General features: G+C 35.1%; 5 protein-coding genes and 1 long non-coding RNA gene across 9 annotated transcripts; 3 read left to right on the forward strand and 3 right to left on the reverse strand.

Moving 5' to 3' along the window:
• The first annotated feature begins 4,588 nt into the window (after positions 1–4,588).
• On the forward strand, positions 4,589–9,038 carry LOC130989577 (cystathionine gamma-synthase 1, chloroplastic). Its single transcript, XM_057913557.1, has 11 exons — positions 4,589–5,340; positions 5,843–5,946; positions 6,426–6,499; positions 6,591–6,759; positions 7,010–7,069; positions 7,152–7,355; positions 7,458–7,544; positions 7,738–7,845; positions 8,339–8,434; positions 8,521–8,639; positions 8,722–9,038. The coding sequence occupies exons 1-11, from the start codon at positions 4,860–4,862 to the stop codon at positions 8,843–8,845; spliced, it is 1,626 nt and encodes a 541-aa protein (XP_057769540.1). The 5' UTR covers positions 4,589–4,859; the 3' UTR covers positions 8,846–9,038.
• Positions 9,039–13,092: 4,054 nt separating this feature from the next.
• Positions 13,093–16,333, forward strand: LOC130989578 (SPX domain-containing protein 4-like). Of its 2 annotated transcripts, XM_057913559.1 has the most exons (4): positions 13,207–13,411; positions 13,529–13,851; positions 15,394–15,559; positions 15,699–16,333. In XM_057913559.1, exons 2-4 carry the CDS (start codon positions 13,606–13,608, stop codon positions 16,166–16,168), a joined length of 882 nt encoding a protein of 293 aa, XP_057769542.1. In that variant the 5' UTR covers positions 13,207–13,411; positions 13,529–13,605; the 3' UTR covers positions 16,169–16,333. The 2 variants fall into 2 exon arrangements, with proteins under 2 accessions (XP_057769541.1, XP_057769542.1); XM_057913558.1 differs by having other exon boundaries at positions 13,093–13,851.
• Positions 16,334–18,290: 1,957 nt separating this feature from the next.
• Positions 18,291–20,998, reverse strand: LOC130989579 (uncharacterized). The gene is made up of 3 exons (XM_057913561.1): positions 18,915–20,998; positions 18,653–18,829; positions 18,291–18,567 (listed from the first exon to the last, which is right to left on the reverse strand). The coding sequence occupies exons 1-3, from the start codon at positions 19,791–19,793 to the stop codon at positions 18,406–18,408; spliced, it is 1,218 nt and encodes a 405-aa protein (XP_057769544.1). The 5' UTR covers positions 19,794–20,998; the 3' UTR covers positions 18,291–18,405.
• LOC130990942 (uncharacterized) lies at positions 20,082–20,963 on the reverse strand. Its single transcript, XM_057915163.1, has one exon. The coding sequence runs from the start codon at positions 20,961–20,963 to the stop codon at positions 20,082–20,084; it is 882 nt and encodes a 293-aa protein (XP_057771146.1).
• A 3,057-nt stretch (positions 20,999–24,055) lies between the features above and the next one.
• LOC130989581 (SPX domain-containing protein 4-like) lies at positions 24,056–27,781 on the forward strand. 2 transcript variants are annotated; one of them, XM_057913563.1, is made up of 3 exons: positions 24,065–24,956; positions 26,879–27,044; positions 27,150–27,781. In XM_057913563.1, the coding sequence occupies exons 1-3, from the start codon at positions 24,723–24,725 to the stop codon at positions 27,596–27,598; spliced, it is 849 nt and encodes a 282-aa protein (XP_057769546.1). In that variant the 5' UTR covers positions 24,065–24,722; the 3' UTR covers positions 27,599–27,781. The 2 variants fall into 2 exon arrangements, with proteins under 2 accessions (XP_057769545.1, XP_057769546.1); XM_057913562.1 differs by having other exon boundaries at positions 24,056–24,956; positions 26,879–27,781.
• LOC130989582 (uncharacterized) lies at positions 24,174–25,964 on the reverse strand. Of its 2 annotated transcripts, none has more exons than XR_009090698.1 (2): positions 25,696–25,964; positions 24,174–25,573 (listed from the first exon to the last, which is right to left on the reverse strand). It is a non-coding gene; the product is annotated as an uncharacterized LOC130989582 (long non-coding RNA). The 2 variants fall into 2 exon arrangements; XR_009090697.1 differs by having other exon boundaries at positions 25,674–25,964.
• Positions 27,782–27,867: the final 86 nt, after the last annotated feature.

A 27,867-nucleotide genomic window follows, 5' to 3' on the forward strand; every position in this document is an offset into this window, starting at 1 on the left:
TATCTTGTTAAACTCTCTGCATCAAGAAGGAATATGGCATTCACAAAATCATGCGTGGGGATGGAGGTGGGGGTAGGGGATGGAGGTGTTACAGAGAGAGATGGAGTAATTGTTTTGGGGGTTTCCGATTTGGTGGGGGTTGGGGGTGAGGGGTGGGGGGGGGGGGGGGGGGGGGTTTGGAGACACGTGTGGAAAAGATAGAGAATTGTTTTGTGGTTGCCAATTTGCCATAGATAATTTGGCTTTTTTAAAATAAAAATTTGAATTTATTTTATTTAAATTTATATGAGGGTAGAATAGTAATTTGATTACTTAATCTAAATTTTAATATAAATCACCAAACAATTGATTCATGTTATCTATATTTTAGTTTTGGTTTATCAAACATTAAGATATATTATTAATCTTATTTTATGTATGTTACGTATCTTAAATTTTATTTATCTTAGCTTATCTTAATAAAACTATCAAACGTGCCCTAATAGTTTTGATAAAATGAAAACAATTAACAATGATATTTTTATATACTGTAAAATGACGTGTACAACCACATTGGATATCGTCTGTAAACCACTAAATCTCAGCCCATATTAAAAAAAAAACCTATCTTAATATAGGCAAAATTAGTTAAATCATAATATATACTACTCCCTCCATCCTAGTAAGCATGACCCAATTTCCTTTTTGGTTCGTCTCATGAAGCTTGACCTATTTCTTTTTTTGGCAAAAAATTTACCCTTTATTCACCTTTTCACTTTTTCACATATCACATTTAACATACAAAATATCAATTTATTGAAAAGAACTAAGTCGTGCTTCATGGGATGGAGAGAGTATTAGTAAAGCTTTTTACATGAAAAAGAAAGAGATTGGGAGATGGCCTGGTTGGGAAATTTATTGCACTGGAACAGATTTGTTATCGAATTTAACATAATATTAATATAATTTTGTAATTCGTATATGACTTTTTAATTGTTAAAATAAATAAAAAAAACACAAAATTTTATTTTCTTTTACAAGTTTAACATTCTCTTTTTGTTTCCTGGTGAAATCATCTGATATATGACGTGGGTTCATCCGTACAATTAATTATACGGATATGTTCTCTTTAGTTGTAAATTTATCATGAAAAAATAAGGGGCAAACAAAATTTCATCCTCCAAATCCTTGTTTTATTTTCCCTCATTTTCTGCTTGACCCTTACTCATTTCTCATTTTCACTATAAATAAGGGATAATATTATCCCTCCAAAATGATGTGATAATATTATCCCTCATTTGTAGTGAAAATAAGGAATGAGTAAGGGTGGTTCTCAAAAAAAAAAAAAAAAAGGAATGAGTAAGGGTCAAGTAAAAAATGAGGAAAAAAAATGAATGATTTTCATGATAAATTTACAACCAAAGAGAATGCACCTACACAGATCAAGATTCTTTATATGTAAAGAAAATTATTTTTCATATATAATTAGCCCCCTTTAATGAAATCTGTATGACAAATATGCAAAATACAAATTCTGGGTAATGCCATAATAAATAACAAAAAAAAAGGGTAAATATCATGAAAACCCCTGAACTATACTCACTTTATCAAAAATACCCTGAAACTTTTGAAATGTTCTCTAAACCCTCAAACTATCAGGTTTTTATCAAATATATCCTGCATCTATTTTTCGATTACCAGAAACATGATGTGACAATTTATATTCTATTTTTTTAAAATGACACGGAAAAAACGACTTCGTTTCGTACCATATTCTATCGTGTTTATCCCTAATTATAGGTGATTAGCGTGAATTTCAAACACGATAGGAGTGAATTTTAAATTTCAAAGTGGATTTTTTTAAAATGATATGGTACGAAACGATGTCGTTTTTGCCATTGCATTTTATAAAAAATAGAATATAAATTATATTGTGCCATCCGGTGAGCCACATCACATTTATGGTGACTGAAAAATAGATGCTGGATATATTTGATAAAAACCTGATAGTTTGAGGGTTTAGAGAACATTTTAAAAGTTTCAGGGTATTTTTGATAAAGCGAGTATACTTCAGGGGTTTTTATGATATTTACCCAAAAAAAAAAGAGAGAGCCTAGGACCTTAGATTTCCTACAAATTAAAAAGTGAGAGAATTGTAGAAACTTGAAAATGTTCCGTGTTAAAACTTAAATGTGATGCAGTATCTTTTTGTTAAACATGAGATGTTCTTGTACAATCAGTTTTTATCCTGTACTATGGGAATAAATGTTGTGCATTTACTTATAATATAATATGTCCAAACGATGTCGATTTTCTCATAAGAGAGGTGACTATAAAGTCGGTTGGGCCCAAAATTCCACTTTCTTTTGATTTCAATTTCAATTATTTCAGTTCACCTTCACCTAAAAGTTGTTTACAATAGAGAAAATAAATAAAAAAATAAAAAATACTATATTTTTACAATGCATTAATAATACTATAAAAAGAAATAGAACGTTGCGCCACAATGAACTCAAACTCAAGACGTTTGGCTTTAGATATTAACAATTCTATCATTTAGTTGACACACGCACACCTAACAATTTTAATAGTTCATCTATTCTCATAAAATGTACTCCCTCCGTCCATGAAAGAACTTCCTAGGAGGGAGTGACACGGGTTTTAATAAAATGTTGTATAGTGTATTGAGAGTGGAGAAAAAGTTGTAAAGTGTATTGGGAATTGTGAAAAAGTATTAATAATTTATTGTGTTGTTTTAATTAATGTTATTTGAGTGGTGGGAATTGTCTTAAAAGGGGAGTATTTTTTAAGTGGTGGGGTATTGTCCCAAAATAGGAAAAAGTAGGAAGTTCTTTCGTGGACGTCCCGAAATAGAAAAATAGGAAGTTCTTTCGTGGACGGAGGGAGTATCTAGTTTATTTTTGATAAGTTTTCTACTCATAATAAAATGAGATCATTACACACTCAAAACACATTCAATTACTTTATTGAGGATATATTAAAAGTGGATATGTTTATGAGGATGGAGGAAATATTTAAAAACACAAATTCTCTTGTAAAACCGCATGTATAAGTGAGACAGATCGGGTTGGGGCTGGGGAACAGGTTTGGACGTGAGTCGCTAGTCTGGACCAAATAATGCAAAATAATTGTTTTGTGATGAAACGTAATAATTGACATAAAGAAAAATAATGTTCAAAATATTTTTTGACCAAAATAAGTACACCATCGTCGTGCTCGTGCTCTCTGCTGCTCTATCAGTTAGAACTAATTGAAAAATATGAATTATTCAAGCTAATTATTATTATGATAAGAAGTAATATTTTAATTTTTTTTATAATAATACTCCCTCCGTCCCACGAATCTTGACACGTTTGGTTTCGGCACGAGAATTAAGGAGTTGTAGATTAGTGTTTTAAGTGTGTAGTTAATAAAGTATAAAAGTGATAAAGTAGGAAATAGAAAGTTATTAGTGTTAATAGGCAAAAATGCCCACTTCCTTAAGTTTTTTTTTGTAAAAATGCTCTAAGTTATCATACAAAGCATTCTATGCCCTAATTATGTGAAGTACCTATTTTACCCTTTGATGTTGATAGGTGTGCTTGGTTTTCTGTGAAAGTCTTACACATTTGACCGATTTGACAGCTATCAATCATAAAAGTCAACGATTTGACAGTTATCAGTCAAGAATACATATGAACGATGGGTGGCTAGATCATGTGTCCGCCCGGGCGGACACATAATTTCACCGGGCGGACACATCATTTTATCGGTCGGACACATGAGATAGCATTTTTACAAAAAAAGATAAGGAAGTGGGCATTTTAAATTTTTACTCAAGTTATTAGAGCATCCGCAGCGCTTGTGTCGAGCAGCGCCTCGATCCGGGTCGAAGAGAAGGCCGCCGCACTGGAGACGCGGCGGGATGCGAGGCCGTGTCTTGGCTAAGACACGGGGCGAACGGCAATTATGTATGGCTCGTCCGGAGGACGCGCCCAATTAAAAAAAAATCGAAATTCGTTTTTTTTTAGAATGACCGTTTGATTTTTTTTTTAAATTTACCGTTGGGCCAACGGTCATCTTCACCGATTTTTAATTTTTTTTCCCTTTATCTATATATATCACAATTTAATTCCATTCATTTCATTATCTAAAATCATCTCCACATCAAAAAATTCTCTACAAAAAATGTCTTCATCCTCATCAAGCCACGAGGACGAGCGACGTGCTCAAGAATTTTTCAATCTTGTGCAAGAATTTAATAAAATATGAATTTAAAAAATAAAAATATAGAAATGTGAATTTTGTGGAAATAAGGATCTAAGCACTCATCTAAGACACAATGCATTGGAGAGGGGTGTGTCTTAGATGGGGACCACCTTCTAAGACACCCCATAAGCACCAATGCATTGGAGATGCTCTTAATACCTTATTTGAAAATATGTCAAAATTTGTGAAACGATTTAGAAAGGAAAACGTGTTAAAATTCGTGGGACTGATGGAGTAATTACTTTTATAATTCGTTCACAAAAATAACCCACTATCCATTCTAGCTTCAATCGGATCCGTCTTTTCAACACTTTGATCTCGGAAGAGACCAGCTCATTAAAAAATGGTTAGAGAGGAGCAACTTGTCATTTAAAATAATAAAAAAGAAAATGTAGGAAATAGTACAAGTCCAAGAAACGAATCTAGAGGAGTGTTTATCGGAAGGCTATATAAGAACGACAAACTCTAGCCCCGTTTACTTCCTAGTCCAGAGAGAGAAAGAGGAGAGAGAGAGAGAGAGGCTCACCAGAATTTGTGAACTCTATTCAGCATCCAAAATAGGATTTTTTTTCATTTCCATTTCCAACCCTCCTCCCCCAAACCTAAGCCTAATGGCCGTTTCCAGCTTCGCTAGGGCATTTCCCTCCTTCGAGTGCCGCTCCGATCCCGACTTCTCCCTGCCGGAGATTCCTTCACCTCGATATGGCGCAGGATCCAAATCCGCCGTCCTCCGCGGCGGCGCCGGAGCGTACGGTCTTTCGTCGCTCATCCTGAAGTTTCCCCCGAATTTCGTGCGCCAGCTCAGCGTCAAGTCGCGGAGAAATTGCAGCAACATTGGCGTCGCCCAAATCGTGGCGGCTTCTTGGTCAAACAACCAAGGCGCGCCGGCTCCCACCCCGGCGGCTACGGCTGTTGACGCAGCCGCGGCCGCCGCCGCTGCAGCACCGGTCGAGCTCGACACCGGTGCTGCGAATGGGGTCCTTCCGGTGAAGGATCCGTGTTGTGACGGCGAAAACGTCCAGATTGACGATTCGCCTAAATTTAAATACGCTTCATTTTTGAATTCGGATGGCAGCGTTGCGATTCATGCTGGTATGCTAGTTAGGATTAATACCTGATCTATCTCTTATTCTGCGTAGCAATTAACTATTCCATCCTGTTCGATTCGCTATGTCTGTTTAGTACTTCATTTAGAGGCTGCAAGCCTGCAATAGCTTAAATTATGCGAGTGTAAGTGAGGCTGGATTTCTGTTCATTTATAATTTCGTATATTACTTGAAACTTTTGATTGCCTAATTATAATATCTTAGGCGCACGGTTAGTGATTTTCCGGATCCAGAACTCGGATTCGTTTGTTCGTGGTCAATGAATATTCTATCTAGCTCAGCCTTTCGATAAAGTGATTTTAATGGGTCTAGGTGTGGTCCGAAGTGAAAACACAAGATAACAATATGTTTGTCTTAGTTTCTTTTGTTTGCTTTTCTTGCTATTTTCTCGTTTTGTTCACTCAGTATGTTTCTGAATTTGTGCATCTTTAGGATACTCATAAGCTTCTCTGTTCTTATAAATATTGTGGATTTACTGATTTGGTTAGGTGAAAGATTGGGCCGTGCCATTGCTACTGATGCAATAACTACTCCAGTATTTAATACATCTGCATATTTCTTCAAGAAGACTGCTGATCTCATTGACTTTAAGGTATATTCAATTATTTCATTGTTAAAGTTGTTGCATAGATGTTCTTATTTCTTAAGTACCCTTTTGATTTAATAGATAAATATTTTATCCCATATCTAAGGTCATTGATGGTACCTTGATTTAAAGCCATCCCCTGACCTGAATTACTTACAGATCATGTATGCTGTAACATAGATCAGCAAAATAGATTGCCGGGGGAGAAGAATGTGCTATTTTACACTTGATTATGATTACTTAGTTCAATTAAAACCTACCTTAGTTGCAACCTAAGCTTCTCTAGAGCTGTTTTCTGACTAGTGTTGTGTCAAACAGTGCTTGTTTAGTCCTTTTTTGAAATCCAAACCAGCACCTCTTTATGGAAAAATAATTTAAGCTAATCATTTTTGTTTGAATAATGTCAACTTGGAATATCTTGAATAGACTTTACACCATAAGGTGAAACGGATGCATGAATCTGGATCTCTTTGCTCTCTTAACAGGAAAAAAGACGTGCCAGTTTTGAATATGGACGGTATGGGAATTACACTACTCTCGTTGCAGAGGAAAAGATAAGGTTAGTTAGATTTGCCTTCCTTTATTGTATAAAACAACTTACAGTAATGCACTCACAAGTGGCTTCATTTCATTTCTTGAAAATTTACCAGTGCACTGGAAGGGGCTGAATCAACACTTTTGATGGCGTCTGGAATGTGTGTTAGCACTGTCATGTTGATGGCACTTGTTCCTGCTGGTGGGCACTTGGTGACTACAACTGACTGTTATAGGAAGACTCGGATATTTATTGAGAACTTTCTTCCCAAAATGGGAATCACTGTATGTTCTTTTCTTTCTAATCCAATTTATCTGAGTTCTTGATTCCTTTTACCAATATGTTAAGTCTTTTCACTGTATAAACATCATGCAAAAATGAGTTATTGGGACTTTCATGCACACTGTAAAGTAAGTCCTTGGGTATGAATGTCCCCAATATCTCATTATTTGCATGAGAGTGTTATTGAACAGTTGTGGACCAATCTGGACCCAAGAGGGCTAATCTTTTTCCTTCCATGATAACAAAATGCAGGCCACTGTCATTGATCCTGCGGATATTGGAGGTCTGGAGTCAGCTTTAAAGAAGAACAAAGTTGGTGTTTATGATAGATTACCTTGTACATTATGATTTGGTTGAACTTCCAGTTTCTCATTAATAATAACTTTCTTTGCAGGTCTCTATTTTCTTTACAGAGTCTCCAACAAATCCATTCTTGAGATGTGTTGACATTGAGCGAGTCTCGAAGCTTTGCCATGAGAATGGAGCCTTGGTTTGTGTGGATGGGACGTTTGCAACTCCTCTTAACCAGAAAGCCTTGGCTCTAGGCGCTGATCTCGTTGTACACTCTGCAACTAAGTACATTGCCGGTCATAATGATGTATGCCAGTTTCGCCTCTCTCACAGTCTTTATACACATCAATTACATTAAACACTGCAAACACTATATGCCTCGTTATTAACCCAGCAACTCTTTATACAGGTCCTTGCAGGGTCAATCAGTGGTCCTGAAAAATTGGTTTCTGTTGTTCGTAACTTGCATAATGTACTTGGTGGTGCTCTTAATCCAGTGAGTTAACTACATTAAACAACTGGCTCATAAATCATAAGTTATTTTCAGGGTTGGCTTGCTTAATTTTGCACTTCAGATTTTGCTGCACTGATTGAGCTTGATGCATTAACTTCTATTAAGCATTTTGTAGTTGTTGCATTTTGAACTTATACTACAAGTAAGGTTGTCTAACTTTGCTGTTCTTGATCAGAATGCTGCATATCTGATCATCAGAGGAATGAAAACGCTGCATCTTCGTGTACAGCAACAAAACACTACAGCACAAAGGATGGCCGAGATTTTAGAGGCACATCCCAAGGTAATCAATTGGTTAAAAGAACTCTTCATCTGTGAAGGTTTCGAATCTTTTCAATTTTGTTATGTTCATTGTATTTTATTTTCTTTCCCAAAATTGGTACTGATGAGCTCCTGTTTTTTATGTTTCTCTAGTTCTTCTCTTGGCCTTTTAGGTAGTAGTTTCATTGCTATTCTTGCTAAAAAATGGGGCTATTAGATCTATTTGGTTTTGCGGCACTTAATTGTCTCTATTGTGCTGCCTGTAGCTTTCTGTTGGCAGTGACGTGCCGTTTTTACATGCTGACCTAGTATATCACATCATCTTTATGAGCCTACCAATTTATGTTTTTCAAATTCATTTATGGATGCATAAAAATATTTGGTTAAACTTACTGACATAATGTGTTGATAAACTGTTGTAATGTAAAACTATACAAAACAATATTCTTTATTTGTTTTGGCTATTGACTGCGGTTGGTACATTGTGTATAATGCTCGACTGATACGAATTGCAGATCAGGTGTGTTTATTACCCAGGGTTAGCTAGTCATCCAGAACATCATCTTGCCAAGAAGCAAATGACTGGTTTTGGTGGAGTGGTTAGTTTTGAGGTCAGTGGACGAATATATACAGCTAAAGGTTTCTCTATTCCATCTTTCTGCTCGAAACAATCCCTCTGAAATTTGAATCAAATCAGGTTGACGGGGATCTGCACAAAACTGCAAAATTTATCGATTCACTGAAGATTCCATACATCGCCCCTTCCTTTGGAGGTTGTGAAAGCATTGTCGATCAACCTGCTATAATGTCTTACTGGTATGTACTCGGCTTACTGTAATAGCTTATCCAAATACGTGTCACGTTAACTGAATATTACACCAAATGTTATTTGAAATAGGGATCTTCCCCAGTCAGAGAGGGCTAAGTACGGTATCTTGGACAACTTGGTTCGCTTCAGCTTTGGAGTGGAGGACTTTGAAGACCTCAAATTCGACATTCTTCAGGCTCTGGAGATGATATAAGGCGTCTGATCTGCTGCTGTTTTTTCTTTTTGTTATTTTGCTCGTGTCGTGCGACTTTGTTTTCGTCTTGATTGCAATTGAAACCTTGAAGTAGAACTGCTCCTATTTTACCGAGGATCATCGTTTGGTGATCCCATCAATCAATGAGATTTATTTGAAATATGAAATCATAACGCAGTTTTCATGGTTTGAAGATGCTTGTGTTTTTACCCTTCTATTTTGAAGGTGTAATGTGATGTGGATGAGAGCTAAGCCTTTAAATAACTGTTCTCGTGAATGAATAAAATACTTGCAAAGGATTATTTGGTCACAGTAATTTGTTGAACAAAGGGTATGCGTGTGTATTTTTATAATGGCGATAAAATGGTTAAACTGATTCAAATCATCAACTAACCGATGAAGGGGGTGAGAATTTCTTTATTTAATATTGTTAATTTATAAAAAGAAAGGGTGAGAATTTGATCGGGTTCAAGCGCCTACTTGAAAAGATTGGATACCCAAACTCGAAATTAATTTCTAACTTCCTACTTGACTTTGAATTTGAAAAAAAAAATTACATATCCTAATACTTGATTTGGATATTCGAGATGAGCATTCGGTTTACCCTAAGTTACCGATATTTCAATTTATAAAATAGGAGTGAGAATTTGGTGGGATTCGAGCGCTTACCTGAAAAGGTCGGATACTCAAATTTGAAATTACCCTAAACCTCACTCTGAACTCGAAAAAAAAAAAATAGGTATCCTAATACTTGATTTGGATATACGAGATGGGTATTCGGTACCCTATTTCAATTTATAAAATCCGCCTTCTGAATTTGGTCTTAATCGAGTACTCGAAATACTCAATTCGTCAAGTCAGATAATCAACATGGGCAGATCCACAAACTCTAATCATAGATTTTTTAACAAAAGAGATTTTTATCTCTTCAAAAAAAAAAAAAAAAAAAAAGAGATTTTTATGTCATTGGTCTACAGAATTCTAAATACTTCATTTATATAAATGTGGATACAAAATATTATATCTTCAACTCATCAACAAAAAGACAGTGCACTCATGACAACCTTTCGGTTTTCATAGATGTATGTCCAAATTGTAAAGCAATGAAGAGATGAAAAAAACCAGTCAAAAAACATTCACGTCTAACAAGATATTTGTAAATAGTTAATTCCCAAATTACATTTAATGGTCCGACTGCGAATATAATTTAGAGAAAGTAACAATGAGATAAGAATGATTTAATGGTGAGGTTATAGTTAAATTTCATAGTTGAAGCGAGCAAAAAGAGACGTGGGCGGCAGGGAAATACAACTTGAGCATTAAAAAAAAAAAAAAAAAAAAAAACTGAAAACGCTGCTTTACGCCACAACTTGCCGAATATTCCTCCACAACTAATTTTAAAAAATAATTAAATAATATCGTTTTCGTCGAATCTTTTATGGAATATACTCACATCCTCTTTGTTTCTAGCTAATTTTGCTCGTCTGTTTATAGACAAAATAACTCATGAAGTTACTCTATGGCTCCGTTTATTTGACAGTAAAAGTAATGTTAATTGTGCCTGCATTGCACTAGTGATATGAGGTTAATATTCAAGATCTAAGAGCACTCCCCGCAGAAATCTCAAAATTATGTTTCTATATTCCTCCCTAAAGCTTTCATATTTAGTTTTAGGATCTCGATTTTATAAATACGTACACCAGATTTCCTATTTTCTACATAAAAACAATAATTATGTGTGGGCCATACTAATTATAAGCTTAAAATAAATTTAGAGTGAGTGTAAATTTAAGATTGAATTTAGGTAGGTGTAAAATTTTTTGTGGGCCCCATACAATTTAGGGGATCTGCTGGATGCATTTTTTTTAATCTCATTTTCAATTATTTTAGCTTAAATTTAGAGTTAGTGATACATTTAGGTGATCTGCTGGGAGTGCTCTAAGGTATTGAGTTCGAATCATTCATCGCGTGATCTTTGAATTTATAAAAAATAATTTATATAATTTATAAAAAAAGTAATGTTAATTGAACAACATAATTTTTATGTAAATAATTTTATTAAAAATGAATTCGAGTATACTTTTATATGTTTTGTGTTTCATAATACTAAAAAAGATTGTTATAATTCTCAATATGCATTCATCAATTAAATATAATTAATAAATAAATATAATAATTAAATTTTGATTAACATGCATAAAAATTATTTCTAACCATTTTTTAGTACAATAATGTACATACCACATGACTCACAATTCTAAAATCAAATATAATTATTTAAATTAAATTAAAATTGATATAATAATAATAATAATAATAATAATAATAATAATAATAATAATAATAATAATAATAATTATTATTATTATTATTATTATTATTATTATTATTATTATTATTATTATTATTATTATTATTATTATTATTATTATTATTATACTTCATCTGTTCTCAAAGATTATGTGTTTATTACTCCATCCGTCTCATGAAATTAGTCCTTTACTCCATTTTGAGATGTCACAAAAAGATAGTCCACTTTTTTAATTAATATTATATAAAAATATTATTTTACTAAACAAACCTTATTTAATGTTTCACTTAAATGTGAAAATAATGTGTAAACATAATAAATAAGGGTATAAAAAATAAAAACATAAAATTTAGTACTCCCTCCGTCCCATGAAGCAAGACTAAGTTTCCTTTTTGGTATGTCCCATGAAGCAAGACCAATTTCTAAAAATGGCAAAAAAATACCCTTTATTCACCTTTTTACTTTCACCTACCACACTTAACACATAAAATACCAATTTCTTAATTCACGTGCCGAAAAGAACTAGGTCTTACTTCATGGGATGGAGGGAGTAGTATTTTTTTAAAGAAAATTAAATGCATTTTCTTAATATGTGTGAAAAGTGAAAGATGACTGAATTGGTGGGAAGGAGGGAGCACTACTTTTTTTCGTCCACAAAGATTGTTTGTTTTCCTTTTTTAGAAACTTCCTTTATACTTTAAACCATATTCACACTTAATATTTACAAAATACTCACATTTTACTTTTATATTTTGGTGGACCCAATACTACTTTTTAACACTAAAATAAAATATTTCATTTTTTTAAATTAAAACTCGTGTCCTCCACTCCACCATACACTCTTTGTGGACGGAGGAAGTAATAATAAAATAGAAAAGAGTATAAATAAATTCAATTAGAATTTGTTATAAAATTAGTAAATGTACTTTTTAAGGGTGCCTTCTCTTTGGTTGTAAATTTATCATGAGAAAAAGAGGTATAAATAAAATTTCACTCTTTAAATATTTTCTTTTTTTCCACATTTCCTACAAAATAGAATTTGACCCATTACTCATTCCTCATTTTTACTACAAATGAAATGAGGGGTAATATTATCCCTTTATTTTTGATGTGATAATATGATCCCTCATTTTGAATATATTGAAAAAATTGTATGTATGCATGAATATTCGATCAACGAACAACAAATAATCCATAGCTTGGCACTCAAGACTCAACTGTCTCGTTTTACGAAGGAATAACTAAAATGATGTAAAAGAAAACCATGATGCAATAGTAAGTTAAATACAGCGTTACAATTTGAAGAAAACTCATTACATGATCGATATATGTTTTGGAGTTAAAATTTTGTATTTAGATGTGATAAATAATTATTTTAATTTAAATATAAAAACCTTTAATATTAAAAGGTGTAGCAGTACTTCGGAATTGAATGGAAGAGCTCGAGATAAAAATGAACGTGGGATGGGCCAGATGGCGGCTGGTGGTTGAGAAGAAAGAAAAAGTTTGTTTATAACCATGAGAAGAACTTATTATTATTATTATTATTATTATTATTATTATATGAGAGGATAAATATGAAATAAAAGTAATATTTTGATTTTTTTAATATAGTGTAGTAATTGTTTTTGGACTTTGATTCACCTCTGCTTGATACGTATCATTAAAAAAGATCATAAATACTTTTATGCAATCGATTGCACCGTGCAATTGATTTTTAAAATGACACTACTTCATTTGAGAAATGACACTTGAACATTTTCGAATAACACTACTTCAAATAGTAAACACATAATTATGCGTTCTATATTGATTGCACTAGGTATAGCATAACAATAGTGATGAATACAATATGTTATATTTAATATTTAGACAAGGGTAAAATATTGAAGTATTTAATAGTCTCCCTACTCGTTGGAAAAGATTTCCTTGGCTCATATGTAACCAAACAAAATTGGCCAAAGTCTATTTGGTTGCTATGCTAATGCCAATAACTTCAACCAAAACTATATTCTATATATACTTGTTTCAAATTAAGGCATTTCAAACAAACATAGTAAAATTAGTATATTTAATATGCGATACGAATCTTTTGTAGTGAAAGGATATTCCTTATAATTTCTAAGCTTTCTTTGCCTAATTTTATTTAGTTTACTGATCTCATCATTTCTTCCACCAATACATATACACTGCAAAAGAATATCCCCAAATTTGAGTTTATGCATAAATTTGATGCTGACAATTTGTATAAATTGGTATCCACATCTTTCAACTCGTTATCTTTGGATCAGATTATATTCCCCAACCCAAATTCTCTTTTCAAAATTTCACCTTTTTCGTGTAATTTTCTTCCACGTTTGATTCCTTTGCAGCATCCATTACTACTCCGACAATTTCCTCAAATTAACCTGAAAATCGACGCCGTCAAAAGAAGATATTCAAAGAAGATATGAAATTTGGGAGGGAATTCAGGATTCACTTAGAGCAAACCCTACCGGAGTGGAGGGACAAATTCTTGCGCTACAAGCTGTTGAAGAAGCTGCTGAATAGTATTGCGCCAGCCGCCGGTTATCTGCCGCCGCGGCTTCCCTTGCCGGAGTTTCAAGTGTGGTTTGTGGCGATTCTTACCAGGGAAATTGAAAAGTTCAACGATTTCTACGTCGGCAAGGAGGAGGATCTTATCATCCGCTTCCAGGTATCTCTGCTCTTTTTTTTTTTGCAGTTATTGTTTATGTAATTGATTTATTCATAGTGTTCACTTTTTGGTTGAGATTCTTTACCCGATTATCGTATTTTCTCATTGGAAAATAAGCTTTTGGTGAATTGGTGGAACCAAAAAATGGAAATGAAAAAAAAAAAAATTGCTTCTCGAAAAATTTGACTGCATTCTGTAGAAAACTGAGGCAGCTCTCAACTTTTTGTTTGTATGAATCAAACTAGGAACATTTCAAAAGTAATATATATACATATATATAAATACGTGTTTGTGTAAATAAAACCTTTTTTCCTCATAGTTCTTGAGTAATGATAAGAGTGCATGAAGCTGAGGGAGTAGAGTTTCGATAGTTACTTCTTTAGAAACTTGGATAGCCTGAGGAACTTCTCATTATCAACGTAGAAATCGTCGAACATTTCTCATCCGAGAAATCGAACCTGCAAGAGGGAATCACCCCAATATAAGGCGACTGAGGAAGTGCAAGATGTTATTTACAATGTGATATGGTAGAAGGAGATCTCAGTAACTTATATAGATGAAGTTTTGATATGAAGCTGGCTTTATAGAGATGGTTTCATTGTGTGGTAATGTGATATGGGATTGAGGAAAGTTGAATCAAAGTAATTTTCTTGTGAAGATGATGTCGATATGAAATGAATTCTAACAAGTAAAGGGACCTCATTCTACAAAATTGGATGGTATAAAAGTATGTCCGTGGTTTATTCCGATTCCTGAGGACTGCTTTATTTGAACTAACAGGAATTCGCCAACAGCACATCTCTTGAATTGGGTTCCAGATGTGCCAATTTAGTATTAACGATAAATCCTTTTAGGTCACACTGATTTGTTGGCAAAAAGAATATATAGATTATTTATTGATGGGGTTCTTCACAAAGGATCTCAACTTGAGGAAAGGAGAGAAAAAAAGAAGAAAAGAAAGCTAAATGCTCTCAGATGCTGAGGGGAAAGCGTCTAGAGACGTCTTCAGGACGGAACTTAAAGGCTGAACACTGCAAAAATCCCACTTAGTTAACTGAATTTGGATCTCTTTCTGTAACTAGATTAAATTCTGTTGAAACCCTTAGAAACAAATTAGATGTCCATTTAATTTAGTCCTTCAATCTTGAGATGGTAAAAATTTCATTTCTTTTGGTTATAATTATTCATACTTATTGTATCAAAGAGGCCTCTTTTGGAGAAGCTGTTGGAAGACTTACTTTAATAAAATCTGCCATTGTGTGAACCCGACTACTAAATGTTTGCAATAATATACAACTCAGCCAATTAAACGCACCTTTGTATCATATATCAAGTTATTGTTGTAATCATTCAAGTATTCTGTTGATTGAGGTTGTCTCATTGTGTTTCTTTTGGTAATGAAAACCATAAAACAATTCTGAAAAATGTGTCTACGACACATGCTCGTTTACTTATTTTCATGAAAGCATCATGGTTTCGGTCACCATGTTAATCTTGTAACGTGGTTTCTGATGCAATAATCGTCTGCTGCTGGCACCTCAGGCCCTTATGGAGACAATTGAGCGAGTGCAGGAGAGAGATCATGTAAATGATGCAATGTTTACCTTGGATACTGGATTTGAGTTTATGACGGAGATACACAAAGACTTGGTTGCGATTCATGGGGAAATGGTTCTTCTGAAAAGCTACAGCTCCCTTAACTTCGCAGGTAAAGAAGGTTCTTTTGTCCATCACCCGGTTCGTGTCAATCAAGTTCTAAGCTTTTGTTACCATGAAAATTATAGTATTAATTTTCATGTATGGCTCTCATATTTTATTGATGAATTGCCTCCTGCATTTTTGGTTAGGCCTCATTAAGATATTGAAGAAATACGATAAACGAACTGGGGCAATGCTAAGCATGCCTTTCACTCAGCTTGCTTTCCACCAGCCATTCTTCACAATCGAACCTCTAACGAGGTTAATCCACGAGTGCGAGGCAAAGCTCGAGTTTCTGTTCCCTCTCGAAGCAGAGGTGGTAGAACCATCCACTGCAGTTGCAGAGGACCACGACAACAGACCAAATGCTTCCTTGGATACGACGTTGCTGCTTGTGGAAGAAACTGTAGATATATACCGGAGCACTCTTGCTGCAATAAGCACTATAGAAGGCCTGAGAAGGCCGAGCTCCACCTACAACCATTTATCCATGTCGTATCTCTTTGGGAGACATGATGATGACAGCGGAGGCGATGTAACTGCAGAAAACTCGCCCTGCAACTCCTTTGTCAAGGAAGAGGTTGAAAACGAAGAGGAAGATGTCTGTTTCCCTCAATGAATTTTTTACTTTTTTGTTTTGGTTTACAGTCAATCCTACTCTTGAATTGACTGTGTTCGTATCTGGCAATTGAGTTCTTAGGAATTATGTGTGAATATATAGTAATGCAATAAGCTTTTGACAGAATGTAAGCAGTGAAAAAAAACTAAAGATGGTTTTGTTTCAGTAGTTTGTTCAAGTTTCATATTCTGTATTTAGATGAGATATTCTAACCGTAAATGGTTCAGATTTGAAATGGAGCTCCGTAATTGTTTGGAAATAAACATGTGTGTTTTTCCAACAAAAATTACATTAAAAAAAGGGTTAACTATAATTATAGTCTTAACTTTCAGGGTTAGCTATAATTTATAGTCTTAACTTTCAGCAAAATTTAATTTATAGCCTCAACTTTGATTTACTTTTTATATATTCTGAACTGTGAAAAATTATTTAATTATAACCACAATCACATCAAAACTATGACTCCATCCATAACATGTATATGAGCTTCGACTCGGCGGAGGTGTAGTCACTACGAGATCCCATTGCAGCCTTCGGCTTCACTTCGTCAGCAACGGGGGGTGGGTTCGCCGGGGGTGGAACGTTGCCCACCTCTAACACGTTGGATGCTTGGGAAAAAGAGCGAACCTCATCAATGGGTTGGTAATCGGAATGGCCGCATCATGAGAATACTTCTTGAAAATTCATCAAAACCTTCCTCCATTGCTTGAAGTTGATATGAAAATTAAAGAGTGGAGAAATTGTAGAGAGGTTGTAGAGAAATTGTAGAATGTGTGAAAAAAGAAGAGAAAGTGTAGTATTTATAGAAGAAAAAAGGAAAAAAACAAAAAAATAATTTTTGCAACGGTCAAGAGAAAGAAAAAAAGAAAAAAGAACAAAAAATTCGACCGTTTGCAATGGCTATATTTTAGATTTAAGTTTAATGTTTTTAAAAAGGGTTAATGGCATGTAAATTACTAAACTATAGGCCAATTCTGGTTTAAATACCGAACTTCAAAGTGTATTAAGGAAATTCCTAAACAATTGATTTGATCTGATTTGGTAACTCTGGCCATATTCCGGTGACTAAATGATGACATGGACCTCCGGAAAATCCTACGTGGTCACGCTGGGATTAAACCGAAACACAATCGTTTTGTGTTTGAAAGACGTCGTCGTTTGGATTCGTTTTAACTGAACTTCTTCAATAAATGAGTCGACTTAACCCTAAATTCACAATTTTCTTTCATTTCGTTTGCATATCATTCCAATCCATCTCAATGAGCAAGTATTGGAACAGTGAGACTGGAGAATCGTTTTCGAGCTCGAGCTCGTCTGACCTAGGGTATAACACACCCAACAGCCCGCGTTTTGCTAATTGGGCGGCAGGGCCAAGAAACTGCAAACATGGTGCGGCGCTTCCAATGCTGCAGCCGTCGAGGGGTAAGTTAATTTTCAAATTTGTTAAATTTATTGTTTGCATCATATATATCTGTAAATAAGACTTGATTTGTGTTGGTGTAGACAAACACAGATTGTGGGTTTTGGGAATGGCTTGACCCGGAATTGAATGACCACTACAAGGACTGCATTACAAAACTCTGGCTACAAGTTGTTAGGGCTGACGAGGAGCGTGAAGAAGCCAAAATGGCCGCTACTTTGAGCCTTGAAAGGTTGGATGCGAGAGTGCGTGAAACCAATTCAGTGGCTATGGAGCTGGATTTATTGAAGGCCAAGAACGACGCCCTTGAAGGCATCGTTCGTGGACAGTTGGTGAAGATTCGCACTACTAAATAGGTTGTTTGCGTGTTTGCTGTCTTGTTTGCTATGCTTTGGATTAGCAAGTAATCTAGGATTTGGTTAAGTTAAGGTTGTAGATAGGTTGAAGATGACTTAGGTTGTCTTCCTTTTGTAATAGATAGACTTATCTGTAAATCAACTATCCGCAATATGAATTTAGTAATCTAAACTTCCATTTCCTAAGTTTGAGTACATCTTCATTTCAGCTTCATTGAAAAAGAAAGAGGAATTGGTAAAGATAGAAGATTCACAAAAGCAAAGGGATATCTCAATTAAGTCCAACATAGCTGAAATAGATATCACCAAGTTTGATTAACTGTCATCCACAAAATATACATACAAGCAAACTTAATCAGACCCTAGCATTCGAGTTTTTGAAAAAGGTCATAGCCATTGAGCAAGTATCTCCAAAACCAGTTTCCAAAAACCACTATTACATTCACATATAACAACAAAGTTCATAGATTTGGTGTAGGCCCTCCATCCTGCATGCTTTCTTGAGCTGTTGTAACAGCACTCACACCACTGCTATCCTTGATTGCAGATGATCCACCCATTTCAATTTGTCTTGGTTTCTTGTACTTGTGCAATTGAGTTGTCTTTTTGCTCGAACTCGAAGCCTGCATGGAAGTTGATTTATTAACAAGTATCTTAGGACACACATAACAAGATTAGTAAGCAGTATCCTGGGAGAGATCAACATACATGGAAGAAGGAGTTTCCAGTTTTTTCATTCACGTAAACACCAATACCCCGTAGGGCAGTCCCTCTGCCTTGGAATTGGCTTGACTTCCCTTTCTTGTTTTTATCAGCCTTGTCCTTCTTTTTGACTTTGTCCTTCTTTTCTGCTCCTCCTTCTTTCGAAGGTCTTCCTCTCCTCCTCTAGGCCACATTTAAATGAAGCAAAATTTGTAATCATTCATCTATGCTTGACAAATGTATAATAACTAATCAAATAAGTATATACCTTCTCAGGTTCTGGTACCTTCACAGGCTCATTGGTGCATTTACGTTTGTTGTGGCCATGTTGCTTGCACCTGCTGCAAGTCATGATCACTCCATGCTTTGTCATTCGACCTTCTTTCTCCTGTGGTGCTCTCACTCTTTTTTCTTCGGTCTCCCAAGCATTTTTTGTTTTCGGCGGCGGTTTGACAATGTCACCTTCAACTTGTGGCCACATTTTATTGCCATGAATTGGTTTGATACCATGCTCATAACCAGACAAATAGGTGTCAACAGAAAAACAATCAGACACATAATCAATAGGGTCACGGTCCATATACTTGATAGCAGACACCGCGTGCTTACAAGGGATCCCTGTCAAATCCCACTCTCTACATGAACATTTGTTCTGCCCACTTGTTCCCGTTTTAACATGGACCACAAATGTGTCACCTTCGTAGTGCACTTGAAAAGAATCATACATGGCCGGAAGTGCAATGCAATAAGCACTTACCATCAAATTCTTCTCCAACAACTTGCTTACGTTTGGAGTTAACTTACCCTTGACAGCACTCATTGTCTTGAATTTCTGCACCTGTCTAACCATCAAAGAAGACCTAATTTCTTCCAACATGTGAATAACATGCTTACCCCTAGCATTTAATATGTAACCGTTGAAGCACTCACTGATATTGTTATCTACACTATCACTCTTGGGGTGGGTTGAAATGAAGGCCTTACAGAATTTTGACGTGTCCCTTCCCATGAAATCCTCGAATGCTGCCATTGATTCTTCTTTCATTTCTTGAACCGCTAGTTTGATTTCAGCTTCAAAGGTGGCATAAACAGCTCGGAAGAAAATGTTTTTTAGTGTTTGACCCTTGTGCACCTTCTTCCAATTCATGTAGATATGGAGAGCACAGTTCCTATGCTCAGCCTGTGGTGCCAACCTAGCCACCGCATTTTGTAGACCCTTCAAAAGACAAAGATACAATTACACAGATGCCAAGTATGTACTATAAGCTTCAAATATGAATTACGTACACAATTAAAAGGATTAAAAATAGATTTGCTAATCTTTTGTTGGTCACTGATAAATGTCCACCCACTGCCATCACTAAGGTGTCAATTCATGAAATAAAATTTCAAGGAACCAATTCCAGCATGCTTCATTTTCTGCCTCGACCACAGCTCAAGCTATTGGGAACATTCCGTTGTTGCCATCTTTCCCTGTGGCACAAAGAAGATGTCCCCCCAAGTATGTTTTCAGAAAGCAACCATCGATACCTATTACCGGTCTGCAGCTGACCTTGAAACCCTTCCTCGGAGCACTCAAACCAATGTAAAGTGCTTTGAAAGTATTATCGGCTTCTAAAAGAAGCTCAAACCTCCCTTCAGGATCAACTTTCCTTAACTCAGCAACATAATTCTTGATCATTGCGTAGTGTTGGTGAACGGAACCTCTCACCATCTCTTGAGCCATTCTCCTGGCCTTGTATAGTCTGTCCTTAGGTACTCTAACTTTAAACCTTTCAAGTATATCAGCACCTAGATCTTTAACTGAAAGATTGTAACTAACCCTATACACATTCAAGTACCTGCTAGCTATCCACTGAGAACTCAAAAGCTTATTACTCATGGCCTTAGCACAGGTGTGATCCCAAGCACCCGACTTAATCATGAAAGTGCCATTAGCCCGGAGAGAACTAGCATAAAGGTTCCAAGGGCAGGGTGGAGTACATTTGGCCAACAATTTCTTCTTAGAAACTGCCTTAAACCGGACATATCTACCATTTTCAATGGCCCATGTTGTCAAAGCCGTCCTACATTGAATCCCATCCTGGAAATACATGCCAATGACAGGCTGCATTTTGCTATGGTCATAGCTAGGATCATAAACAACTTTCTTTACCCTCAACGAATGTTCGAAGTCAGAATCTGTTTCATCGGAGGCAAATTCCTTTTCATCATTTTCATAATCAGAATGGTATGTGTGTTCCACTTCGGCTTCAAAGCCATCTTTTTCATTAATCAACTTAAAAACACTATCAGTCGTTTTTAGTTTCTTTCTCATTTTAAAGTTTTCTTCATCAGATATATACTCTAGGTCTCCTAAGCTAACATCTGACAACTCACTCTCACTAGGTACATAATCTTCTTCCTCACTACTATCATCAAAATATTGATAAAATCATCAACCTCGGAATATGTAGCATTATCTAGAGCTCCCCAATCACCATCATCATATGAACCCCTTTCACCCTCACCAGCAACCACACTATCATCATCTCCCCCACACCCACTCTCACCATCAGCTTCACTAACATATTTATCAGTACAGTCAGTCTGTACTTCAGGAACACTCACCTCAGAAACTTTGCCCCCCTTTTCACCAAGATCTGTACCAATCTTACCCCCATCCACACATACAGTAACTATTGGGTGCCTACCCTTACATCTCAACATTTCCATTACACTTTCATCATTTGTTATTAGCTTATGTGTTTGAGTAGTAGGTATTCTGTAATACAATCCAGACCAGGCCACATAACCTAATTCTTTCACATAATCAACAAGATCAAAGTACCCAAACCTATCAGGATCTAAGCCAATCTTATTGTCATAAACCCCACCTATATAATGTTGTTTAGCTTCATAGTTAATGAACCTACCTCCATGGCAAATATGTAAACCAAATTCATCGTCACTGCAGACATAAAATTGAACAAAATAAATTAAAAATTTAGACAAGACACACAGACAGATTTTACAGATTCAAAGCAACAACAATTGAAAAATGCGCGAAACTTTAACATGCAAAACCCTAAAACCGTTATATCCAAACATTAATGCACAAAATGACAACAACTAACAATTTCCCACCTATAGGCAAGCAAGAGACAATTTTTTAACCCAAATAGTACAAAATGCGACAACTACTGCTTTTGTCAGTATAAACAAAGAATACACTACACTTCTTCCTAAAAAACGTTAAACAAAAGTTCATGAAAGCATAATAAATTGGTTATTGAGTTACCTTTTCGCCATTACTGAATGGGACCACAAGGCCACAGATGCCCACGTTCTCGATTTCAAAGATCAGAGACAACGATAAAACATAATAAACTACTGGGACCTAGTGTGCTCTCCAAAAGACGACAACTTTGGTGAAGAAATGAAAAAGGGGAAGAATCTTCGTCTTCAACTATCGGGAGAAGAGCAGAAAGAATGAAAACGAAAGGAAAGAGAAAAAATAGGGCGCGACTTTTCGGTTGTTTCCCCCCAAAATTAATAAACGACGTCATTTATTAATTTGCTATATCCAGTCGGATCACACTTGGCGGCCAACAAGGTGCCAGCGCAACAAAAATAAGCCACGTATGTACATTACCAAAAATACCCTTGCCGGAATATGGCCGGACTTACCAAATCAGATCAAATCAATTGTTTAGGAATTTCCTTAATATACTTTGAAGTTCGGTATTTAAACCAGAATTGACATATAGTTTAGTAATTTACATGCCATTAACCCTTTTAAAAAAAATTCACACGTGAAAACATGAGCCTTCACCCTTTCTCTTCGTGCCGAGGCATGAGCCTTCATACCTCCCTCGAGCCCCAGCAACCCGCCAGCCCTCCCCATTTCCTTCACGTCAGCTCGATCCAGCTCCAATTTTTGGGGCTGGAGATGCTCTAGTACCCGAACAATCAGCATGTATAATTTATATAGTTTACTACATATTAAATTTGTAGTGGATTGATTTTTTTTGGTAGTTTTGATTTTGTGTTGTGATTTTATTAAAAAAAAAATTGTTATGTTAGTTGTTTTTGTTATTAAGATTTATTGATGTGAATTGAGAATTGTGAATTTTGAAACGCAAAGTCATTGTAATTTTGATCCTTATTGATGTGAATTGTGATTTAAAAATGATGTTTGGTTATTGATTAGTAAACCTTTCATGTTTGGTTTTCAATTATAAATATGTGGAAAAAGCAAAACAAATAGAGGTGCTCTTTTTTCTTTTTCTTTTTTTTTCGCGAAAATCAGCTTAAATTCAGTTACGAATACTCACATTTTGAGTTCGAGTTATCCGACTTGTTCATCACCCTTAATTTTTATATCTGATGAAGTGATATTTTAAGAAAAAACACATACAAATAAGTTTTCATATACTTGCACTATTTATTGAATATCTGATGAAGTGATATTTTAAGAAAAAACACATACAAATAAGTTTTCATATACTTGCACTATTTATTGAACTAGTACATTCGCCCGTGCGATGCACGACGAACATAATTTTGCATCAAAATTAAACGATGTAGCGTGTGTATCGGTTAACCGATTAGGGGTTCATGTCTAAAACCGAAGGTCTTGGGTTCGAGCCCCTGTGGCGCAGTCTCTAAATTTCTTTATTTAATCATGTTAATTTATCAAAAATAAATAAATTAAATGATGTATCAAATAAGTAAAAAATAAATATTAAATATAGTTAGAATATAAGTAAATGTAAATTATTTTTTCTTAAAAAATAAAATAATCTACATCAATTGCTCAGTAAAGATCCTTAATTTTATTTTATAATTTTGAAAAGTATCATTTTTAATTTTCCATCTATTTGATGGAGAACTTTATTTTCTTCCTTAAAATTACAGAATAAACACATCATTCAAATTAAAAGAAACGAATAAACAATAAAAAAAGAGTTTTCACATCACAATATATAGTTTTAAAACATAAGCTAATCATGCATAAAATTAATTTTTTCTAAGTTAGCTCATTACCTATGCCATCTTATTAGAAAAGCTTTCAATTGATAAGTAGAAAAATAAATTATATTATTAGAATACTAATAAAAGAGTTGAATAATTATTTGATACCAAATCAAAGATCTTGTATTCATCTTTAATTTAAGATATATAAAGAATATTTTTTATAAATAAAATTTGATTTTTTAAAAAAATCATCAAAATATGAAAAAAAGAGAATATGAGAGAAAATAGAGAAAGAGAGAGAATAGAAAATTGAAGAATGGGTATGATGAAAGAGAGGAGAGAGGAGAGAGAAAATATATGGGATATGGGATTTGTTGAGTTTTATAAATACCCTTTGATTGATTCTTTAATTACAATTTTGCCACAAACTGTGTTTTCATATAATAAATAGATTAATGAAATGAGAATAATTAATTATTTATTTATTATAATAAGCGATTGAACTGTTACTATTAAATTCGCCCTAAACCTAAAGAAATGAAGTGTCCATCTATGAATCCTCATGCACTACCTTCAAACAAACTGTATATTTCAACAAATTCAACATCCTATCATTTCTTGGATCCACAGCTGGTTGAAACTCATCAACCAATAATAGTAATCACAAATTCAATCAAGGAATTGTATTCAACGAAGACTACTTGTATTCTCTCTTCCCTTGTTCGCTGGAAAACAAATTCCTTGCCGCATATTATCACAAATATTCTCCCAATTCTTTTGGTTGCTCCGCAAAACCCAATTGCATCAAACCAAAACTACAAACAAAACATTTTCAATTTGGGATTTTCTTCCGCATATTCTCTTATAATCCCATTTCTTCATCATCTCCTCGACCAATTAATCACAAGACTGCAATGGAATATTCCGCCTTTAATTTCTGCGTGCGTGTATGCATCGTGTATACCCAGCGAGTTTAATAAATAGGGAACATGAGCGCCCAAATCTTTTTCCAGATCAGATTAGATTCCAAAAGCCAAATTCTCCCTACGGATTTGTACCCTTTTCGTGTTAAATTAATCGGAGCGGTGGATTCGCACACGGAGATAACCAAATAACAATGAAATTTGGGAGGGAATTTGGGAATCACTTGGAGAAAACCCTACCCGGATGGAGGGACGAATATCTGCGCTACAAGCTTTTGAAGAAGCTGCTGAATAACATCTCACCCGCCGCCGGAGTTCTGCCGCTGCCGGAGTTCCAGGTCTGGTTTGTGGCGGTTCTCGCTGGGGAAATTGAAAAGTTCAACGATTTCTACGTCGGCAAGGAGGAGGATCTCATCATCCGCTTCCAGGTAACTATCTCTGTGTGTGTGTTTAGTCTTAGTGTTTATGTTTTTGAATTTTTTTTTTTTTGAGAATTGTTTTTGATTTTTTTTATTGAGTGCCTTATTTGCAGAGATTTAACTACCCAAGTTTTGTGATGAGTTTTACAGTTTTATGTTCAATTGAAGTTTGAAGCTTTGATGATAATAGGTGTAAACGTTGCTTAATTTTGAATTTGGAAGCCCCCAAAATAAATAAAATAAAAATGAAAAAGAAAAACAGAGAAAAGAAAAATAGAAAAGGGACAAGAAGATGTATTTATTCATGTATAATTGCTTTATAGGTAGCTCCCAAATGCCAACTCATCCAAGTACTTTTGTTGATGAACTAAAGTAGGAAACTTGAGCATAATGATAATAATAATAATAATAATAATAATAATAATAATAATAATAATAATAATAATAATAAGTCTTCGTTTACATCAACAAAAAATGGGTTATATTTTCTTCATAGCATGTTACTGACTGGAGATGAGTGTATGAAGAGATTTAAGAATTTACTACTTTTGAAACTCGGATAGCCTGAGGCTCATCTCCTCATCCACGTAGAAATCGTCGAGCTTTTCTCACCCAAGAAATCGAACCTGCAAGAAGATAATATCCAAAACAAGGCCATTTCAGCCATTAAGAAAGTGCACTATGTTTATGAATATGAAGTATGGATGAAGCTTATTGTAGGCATACGAAAGCTAGATAGAGACGGTACTCGTATGAGATTTGAGGTAAGTATGGTTAGAGTGATTTTCTTCTAATGATGGATGTTGATACTTAATAGAGTAGTGGTGAGAAAAAACATGATTTATACTACTCAATATTCAAAGTGGAGACGAGGACATCACTCAATGATGCTGGATGGTTTAAAGAATCTTTAGGGTATATTCCAAATTTGAGGGGATTTATTTATTTTAGACTATCAATAATGCACGTCTTTAAATGGATTCTAGATGTGTCAATCTATTTTTGTAGGAATAAATGCTTTAGCTCACTCTAATTTCCTATGAAAAAGAATGTACAGATAAAAAAATGTTTTCATTGATTGTGATGTAAGGACCTCAGCATGAGGACAAAATGTTTAAAGATTTTGGCTGGCAAGATAGAGTATATGCTCTCAGATGCCGCAGGAAGATTCGCCGCGAAAAAGTAAATGTCTATTGGTTGAAACTCAAAGGCCGAGACTGCAAAACGTCGATTTCATGAGCTGAATCTGAAGTTATCTCTCTGAGCTCGATTAGTTGTCTTGAATTTGTGGATACAAAACGGATAATTGAATGATATGGTTAAAATTTTCAGCTCTTTATGTTACAATAATTCATGCTTATTGTCTTGAAAATGCCTCTTTTTAGGGAGTTTTAGAAGATTACTTCTCCCCATGAACTCTCCTCTTGTGCCGAAATGACTAGTAAATATTCGGATAATTGAATGATATAGTTAAACTTTTCAGCTCTTTATGTTACAATAATTCGTGCTTATTGTCTTGAAAATGCCTCTGTTTAGGGAGTTTTAGAAGATTACTTCTCCCCATGAACTCTCCTCTTGTGCCGAAAGGACTAGTAAATATTCGGATAATTGAATGACATAGTTAAACTTTTCAGCTCTTTATGTTACAATAATTCGTGCTTATTGTCTTGAAAATGCCTCTTTTTAGGGAGTTCTAGAAGATTACTTCTCCCCATGAACTCTCCTCTTGTGCCGAAATGACTAGTAAATATTTAACTTGGTATCATACTTCAATATTGTTATAATCACACAAGAATTCTGCCTGGTGAGCTTCTCACCATCGTGTTTCTTCTGTTCATATCAGAATATGTGTAGTTACTTTGATGAGTTTTTGGAGCCCGTGTTAATCTACCAATGTCGTTTCTGATTATTGTCTGGTGATGGTGTCTCAGGCCCTTAAGGAGGCAATTAAGCGAGTGAAGAGTAGAGAGCGATATTATGAAATGTTTACCTCAGAGTCTGAATTTAGTGAGTATCTGACGAGGATACGCAAGGACTTGGTCGTGATCCATGGTGAGATGGTCCTTCTGATTAGCTACAGCTCCCTTAACTTTGCAGGTAACGAAGCAGCTCCCTATCACTTGTTTCCGCGAGTCAAATTTAAGCTTTTCTTTACCATCAGAGATATATTTAAGCTATTGTGTATAAATCATATTTTGGTAGGCATTATAAAGATATTGAAGAAATATGATAAACGGACCGGGGCAATGCTAAGCATACCTTTCACTCAGCTTGCTTTTCACCAGCCGTTCTTCAAAACTGAACCTCTAACGAGGTTAGTTCACGATTGTGAGGCAAATCTTGAGGTTCTGCTTCCACGTAGAGCAGAGGAGCACACGGGCACAAATGCTTCGTTGGAGACGCTGTTGCTGGTGGAAGACACTGGGGATGTGTACCGGAGCACCATTGCTACGATTAGCACTATAGAGGAACTGAAAAAAAAGCCAAGCTCCACCTATAACAGTCTGTCCATGTCGTATCTGTTCAGGAGCAAGGATGAAGATGGCTCGGGTGCTGTTACTGCAGAAAACTCGCCCTGCAACTCGTCTCAGTCTTCTGCGTATGCTGATGAACACGAAGACGAAGATGAAGATGTCTCTTCCCATCAATAAATTTCCAACCTCTTTGGTTTCAGGTTCATCCTTCTCTCAAGAAATGTATTATGCACTTATCATGCGGCTGAGTTCTTTGTAATTTGTAATTTGTAATATGTTTGAATAATACAGTAATAATAAGCTGCTGATATAATCTTAGTGGTATTGTTTTTGTGAAATAAATCCAATGTTTTGTTGTTATGTATCCAAATTATCTATAGTATGGTTTGCTTGCTGCTAATTATATAAATGAATGATTGTAGCTCAAAACTAATTTCATCACACTC

This window comes from Salvia miltiorrhiza, chromosome 6 (genome assembly GCF_028751815.1).
Source record: "Salvia miltiorrhiza cultivar Shanhuang (shh) chromosome 6, IMPLAD_Smil_shh, whole genome shotgun sequence".
Lineage (NCBI taxonomy): Eukaryota > Viridiplantae > Streptophyta > Magnoliopsida > Lamiales > Lamiaceae > Salvia > Salvia miltiorrhiza.